This window comes from Hydra vulgaris, chromosome 12, assembly GCF_038396675.1.
Source record: "Hydra vulgaris chromosome 12, alternate assembly HydraT2T_AEP".
NCBI classification, from domain to species: domain Eukaryota; kingdom Metazoa; phylum Cnidaria; class Hydrozoa; order Anthoathecata; family Hydridae; genus Hydra; species Hydra vulgaris.
In genome coordinates this window covers 22,960,001-22,967,500 of record NC_088931.1, presented here as the reverse complement: position 1 = coordinate 22,967,500, position 7,500 = coordinate 22,960,001, and the positions used below count along the sequence as shown (strand labels likewise).

Here is a 7,500-nt window from a genome sequence, read left to right as displayed (position 1 = left end):
ACTTGTCAATGGTGGATATGTGGTAATTGTAATAATAACAGCAAGTTATGATGAATGGAAATTATTTGAAGTTAATTGTTAATATCTTTTACACTTTCTTTGATATATTAAAATTTTATTCCATGTTCTTTGCAAATCAATTGCTCAACAAGCAATAATTGTTTTTTCTACTTTGTTTAAACATGAATGAAATGAATTTTTTTAAATATCTAATAAGTTGCTTTTTATTGAGTTTTTTTTTTAAGTAAATTAAATACATAATACGGTAGATAATTAATTAAGTCAGCAGAGGGATGCTGCTTTACCTCGTTTTACTAAAAAAATTATCAATTTTTTTTTTTAAATGAAATTTATTGAGTAATTTTAATTTTTTAAATAAAAAAATTTTAGGTTTGTCAGTATGAGGACATGGGTATGTCACCTTACAATGAAAATTTCTTATGACATACATTTCTATCATATATATAGCTTTTTTGACTTCCCTAATGATAAAAACTTCCTACACTGCTCCACTGGCTTGAAACTTACTTGTGTCCTCTCTTCTTTTATCAATTTTTTAGATTTGTCCCATTCAGTAATTTTTTTATCCCATTCAATGAGTAGTTCTTAATGATTGGGGCAAATGCCTTGGTCCAATAAAACTCCCTTTTTTACCAATAGGCCTTTGCGGAACCGATTTTATGTTTTACTATATGATAGTGCAATAGTTAGTTGTTATCAAACTATTTTTAATGTATAAATTAAACAACTTTATCAACTTATAAAATTTATTTTACGAAAACTGTCCCATTCATTAAGGTTCTCCCCTACATAGCAAATAAGTTTCTTAATTATATCGAGTGATAAAAATTGTGAATAAATTGCATATCAAAACTTTCAATTGTTGTTAAATCGTTATAAAAGATTTTTTTTCAACAATGACTCTAAAAAAAAGATTAAAAAAGTTGTATAAAAATATTATTAAAAAAAATTTTTTTTAATTAATTTTTTAAATAAAATTTCTAGGTAATTTAATTAAACTTGATATTCTGTTACAATTTTGTTTCCTTATTTAAGAATTGTTTTTTTCTTAGTAAATACGTTTAGCTTTTTGCCGCGAATTATTGAAACACTTAATAAGTTAAAAGATGCGAACTGCCGTGGTCAGTTAGTCTAAAAAAAATTACTTTAAACATAGACAAACAAGGTGTGCGACTGCACGCCTTTCCTGGGAAGGCTTGATATATATATATATATATATATATATATATATATATATATATATATATATATATATATATATATATATATATATATATATATATACATATAGTGATTGACCAAAACAGAAAAAAAGTCGAAACTAAAATAAACCGAAGTTTCAGGTACTCTAGTTCACTGCTGAAACCGAAAAAGACATTTCAGCAAATATTTTACCAAAACCGATACCGACATTTTGGCTAGTCAAAATTAATTTCATTAGAAAAATTTATTTAAAAATGCAATTTTACATTAGTTATTTTTTTTATACTCATGTTATGTTAGAATTGATTACGCGCATATTACAAATTGAGATTTAATACATAAATTGGCGATATAAGTTAATAGCGAAAGTTAACAACTAGCAGATTTTCTCTGCAAAACAAGATTTTTTCGAGGTATTTTGTAAAAATTCTCAAAATTTTTGTGAAAATTCTTAAAATATTATGTGAAATTTTTCAAATTAAAATATCAACAAACTTTTTGGTTTTCGGTATGTTTTTCAACCGAAATTTTGCTTTTTACTGAATTTATAAAAATTATATATGTATATATATATATATATATATATATATATATATATATATATATATATATATATATATATCAGGCCTTGTTACGAGATTTCGCTGCGTAGCGAAAACGCGTGACGCATTTTTAAGTAACTCAACTCAGCAAATATATTTTGCATCGTTAGAAGTTATATTGCGTCACTAGCGTCTTTACAAGTACCGCATTGTAATTAAAGTTATTTTATTAACGCATTAAAAATCATACAAAAAGTTTTTTTTTTCTCACTATAACAAAAGTTACAAATAAAATCAAAGTTCTTATTAAAAAAATCATTTTTATTATTTTTTTCAAATATAAACTAAATTTTATTTTGAAAAAAATATTTTTTCATGAAACGTAAAATATCTGTTTATTTTCTTATGATTTTGCATTTGGTTTTTGGTTATTTTATCAATTGTTAATAAATTTATTCTTATTTAATTTGTGAACTCTTTTTAATAATGTTTTTAAACAATAGAGTTTTTTTTTTGTTATTTATCAGTTACCAATAACATATTCTTGATCATAATTTATTTTCATAAATTAAATGAACGTCATTAAAACTTTACGTTATTGAATTAACAATAAACAAAATATGTTATTAATAAAATTTTTACATCGAAATAAATCGTGTATTTTTTAAACTATTATGACTAAAAATAATTTTTATATTTAAAAGGAATTTATATATTTAATTCCTTAAGATAAAATTTAAACACTTTATTTTTTTTAACTAATTTTTAATAATAATAAAAAAAAAATGAAACAAACTGTTTCTTTAACAAAAAAATCTATTAGTTTACAATTGCGGTTAAATGCTTTTACTTACGACTTTATTTCTTCTGAATAAACGTCACGTTAACGATAATCAAAAGATAATTTAAATATTCTAAAAGATAAAAGTTTTTGCGTAGCGCAAAACTGCTGAGCGCGTAGGCAAATCGCCTTTTCGCAAGCAAAATGCGAGCTGCGTAATGCTTCTTAACAAGGCCTGATATATATATATATATATATATATATATATTATATATATATATATATATATATATATATATATATATATATATATATATATTTATATACCGTGTCAAAAAAGTTTTCATTCACCTATCTTGCACAATTCAAAAATGCAATAACTTTTTATTCAGCAAAGATGTAAGCATGGTATAAACTAAATTATATCATTTAAACATTTAAGAAATATTGTACAAAAAGTAATGAGTAACAAATAAAATACAGCGCTTGGAATGAAAGATGGACATTTTTGTTCTAAAAAAGTTTTCATCCGCTTTACAAAAATCAAATAAAACTGTTATGCGAACTCAATTTATTAGCGCTTTAATAACTTATGTTTCCGCCACAAGCTTTTATTGCCTCATGTAGTCTGTTTTTCATAGTACAAACTAGTTTTCTTTGTAACTTCTGGAGTGATTGAGCCCCACACTTTATAATTACTAATTGTAGTTGTTGCTGATTCTTTGCATCGTGTGTCCTAATTTTTCTACTCAATTCATCCCACAGATATTCAATAGGATTTAAATTTGGAGATTGTGGCGGTGTATGAAGTTGCTTATTTATTTTAAATATATGTCATTCCTTGACACATTAGGCTGTATGCTTTGGATTATTATCTGTTGAAAAATAAATGACCTAGTAAGTCCCAATTTGTAGGCACTTTCTTCCAGACTATTTTCAGAATGTTTAAAAACACATTTTGATACACATTTCCATCAATGAAAACCAAGTTTCCTACACATGAAGCACTTATACACTCCCACACTAAAACACTTCCCCCACCATGCTTTACCGTTGGACACAAGTTTTGTTTTTTAAATGCTTTATTTGGTTTTCTCCAAACTTTAACTCTTCCATCTGATGAAAACACATTAAATTTTGACTCATCGCTGAAAAGGACCAATTCCCAGAATGTCTGTAATTTATTAATATGAAGCTTTGCAAAGTATAGTCGTTTGAGCTTTGTTAACTTTGCTGATGAAGGGCTTTTTCAATGGTACTCAACCATTGTATCCAGCTCTTCTTAAGGTTATTTTAAAAGTTTCAAGATCAACTTTTAAATTGTAATCATTTTGCAGCATTCCTGCAAGTTTTGAAGCACTTATTTTAGGATTCTGGGTGACTGTTCTTAAAATAGCTCATCAATCCAATACTTGAATTTTATTTGGACACCCTGTACCCAGCTCATCAGGAATTTTTTTAGTGGTTTGGTATTTTTTGGTAATGGACTGCACAATTGCATGTGGTTTCTTTACTATTTCTCCTATATTTCTCTGTGACTTTCCCTTCTTCCATAGTCTAACAATAAGCAAATAAAAAATAAAATCAGTATTAAAGCAACAATAAAAAAATGTTGCTTTAATACTGATTTAATAAGAAATTGAGGTGGAAGTGCAAGGTGAATGAAAACTTTTTTGGTGCAAAAACATGCATTGTTTATTTTTAAATGCATTATTAAATTAATTATTCGTTAAATTGTAAAATCTTTTTTTACAATACTTCTTGAATAGCTAACTGATATAACTTAGTTGAAATTATGCTTATATCTTTACTGAATAAAAAGTTATTGCGTCTAAAAAATGTACAGGATGAAAACTTTTTTGGATGAAAACTTTTTTGGATGAAACTTTTTTGGATGAAAACTTTTTTGGATGAAACTTTTTTGGATGAAAACTTTTTTGGATGAAACTTTTTTGGATGAAAACTTTTTTGACAGAGTGTGTGTGTGTATATATTTTATGCATATATATATATATATATATATATATATATATATATATATATATATATTATATATATATATATATATATATATATATATATATATATATATATATATGTATATATATATATATATATATATATATATATAAAGTATATATATGGAGTAAAATATATATATATATATTTATATGTAGTAAAAATCATGTTGTTATTTTTATTTAATCTCGTCAAAAAATCAATTATATATATATGTATATATATATATATATATATATATATATATATATATATATATATATATATATATATATATACACATACATATATTCTTTTTGAAAAACAATAATATTATCTCAACATTTGAAACTTGGATTTTTTTAGGATGTTTTATACAAACCTGATATTATCCTCTGTATTTTTTGCCTTCTTAGCAGAAGTTTCTGTATATAAAACAGCTTTCTTGCGCTTTGGAGGCATTTAAGTAGTTTGATGCTCTATAATTGAAAATAACAAATTTCATATATCACACATTTATTTTGCATTACAGAAGTTTTTGTTTAATTTATGCAACTTGATATAACAAACTATTGTACAACACAAACATGTTAACCATAATAACAACATTAAAAACATGTTTATTTTTGTTATAACAGCTATTTTAGAGATCTTCACAGCATATAAACAAACTTGCAAAATCTCATTGATTTTGCCATAATTTATGTATGAAAAAAGTAATAGATATGACTCTAAAATCTAGAAATGTGTCCGAAATTTAAAAATGACTTAGTAAAACATGTTGAAAAGTTTGCTTGACTATAATGCACATCAATGAAGCGTTAAACATTATTTACAAACTATTTTAAATGAAGCCGTTGTCTTATGCTTTAGGCAATTCCATATGAAAACATCAAATATTTTTATAAAATGCAACCCTAAGTCTCTGATATTGTTGATTTTTACACCACTCAAAGATTTAAATAAGTTATTAACATCCCCAAAATTTCATCATCTAATTCTGAGCGGTTTTAAAGATATAACTATTTAAACTTTGTCATGAACCAACAAACCAACTGTTTTAATTTTGTTCTGTGTGTAATGGAAAGCTCAAAATATATACACTTACATATTTGGAGGCAAGGAATTCAATAAAACAACTTGAAATACTTAGAAACAAACAAAACACTTGTAATTTAGACCTTTATTGTCATTTTACTGGGCTGAGTTTAATTACAAAAATGCCGATGTCGCTTTGAACAGTTTTGTTAGAGTTGTTACAATGAATTGGAGAGTGGTCTTTTACTAAACAGTAAAAAAAAACATGGTCAAATTTACTTAAATTTTTTTTTTTTTAACCATCTTTACTTCCAACAAGGCTGCAAGCAACCACTAATTAGAGTTGGAAGTTACTGGAAGAGAAAAGATAAAGATTGTAGAGCAAGATAACGATTGACAGACGACTTAAAAGATTGCAAATTATATGAATCAGCAAATCAAGATGAAAGAAGTGAATTCCAAAGAACTGATGTTTGAGGGAAAAAGCTAGAGGAATAAGAGTTTTTGGAGCATTTAGGAACAGTCACAAAAAAAAGGATGAGACTTAATTGAATGACGAGTAACACGAGAATGAATTTTAGTAGATGGCACAAGAGACACTAGCACTTTAGAGCAGTGCCCATTATAGTATTTCTAGAAAAGAGAAAGAGAAGCATTATTACGACAATGTGATAATGGTTGGAGGTTGACTGCAAGAGCAGGTCCAACTATGTTTACAATGCCTTATTGCACCTTGTCTAAAAGAGAAAGGGCATCATTAGAAGATCTGCCCCAGATATGGCAACAGTATTCCATACAAGGTCAGATTTGAGTTTTATAGAGATAGAGAATAGAATCCGGAGTAAGAAAGTGTTGAGCTCAATAAAGAGATGCAACCTTAGCAGATACTAATTTTGCAACAGATTTGATAAATGATTTCTAAGCAAGATCAGAAGTAAGAGTTAATCCTAAAAGATGATTGGTAGATTACTCATGCAAGTACATTACCATTCATAAATATAGGAAGACCTAAATTATTGCGATAATGATTGGCTGAATAAAATTGAGTTTTATCTGAATTAAAGTTCACCTGCCACTGTGAGCCCCATGCTGTAGCAGAAATTTCATTATTTATAAAACAGGAATTACCAAAATTCAAAGGAAAAAAAAAAGATGGTACTCTTAAAGTGCTTAATACACTGAAGTCGATATTTATTAATTATCTGAAAATTTATCCACCCAACCTGAGCTTATAAAGACCCCTCCCCAATTTATTAAATTTTTAAGAGGGCTTCGACTCTAACTATTGCTTTATTGACTTATCATAAAATTGTACTTATACTATGTAATCACAGAATATATATATATATCATCTGTTAAGGTTGATAGGTTTAAACCAAATGGTTTAAACCATAGTTTAAACCAAGCGAAAAAATATCAATTTAAACCAAACTAATTTTTTTTTGAAAATATTAAAACCAATTGGAGTTGCTCTAAATAAGTTGCAAAGACATCAAAGAAAAATAAGTGACACTGTTGAAACTTTTTAAGAGCTGATAAACATGTTATCATTTTTATCAACTGAAAAAGAAAAAAATATTGGAAACTAGATATCTTCAGACTCTCAGTGATGCTCATTTCTTTGCAAACATGCTAGGTCTAAGATATTTTGTATCTAATCTTTCTGAAAATAAAAATAAAGCTGCAATAACCTTTGCAGATGAAGAATTTAAGAACTTGTTACTAATAATATTCAAGTTGAAAGCTAAATCTGCTCCAGTCGATAAAAGCTATTTGCATAATTATTCAGTTTTAAAAAAATGTATCACCAATAGAAAATCTGAGATCTCTAAAATCTTTGTACTGCAATATCATCATGGATATTGAAGGTTTGGAATTGAAAGAGTTTTTTTGACTTTTGGGCTTGAAAAAGCGAAA

The 7,500-nt window shown here is 26.2% G+C and overlaps 1 protein-coding gene across 1 annotated transcript in view; it reads right to left on the bottom strand.

Annotated features, from left to right (window-relative positions):
• Nucleotides 1–7,500, bottom strand: part of LOC100204482 (DCN1-like protein 4) — a 45,059-nt gene that overhangs the window by 34,526 nt on the left and 3,033 nt on the right. The window contains exon 2 of the mRNA XM_065812581.1: nt 4,928–5,024. Within this exon, the coding sequence (XP_065668653.1) occupies nt 4,928–5,007 (80 nt within the window). The 5' untranslated portion in view covers nt 5,008–5,024. The remainder of the gene's footprint in view (nt 1–4,927; nt 5,025–7,500) is intronic.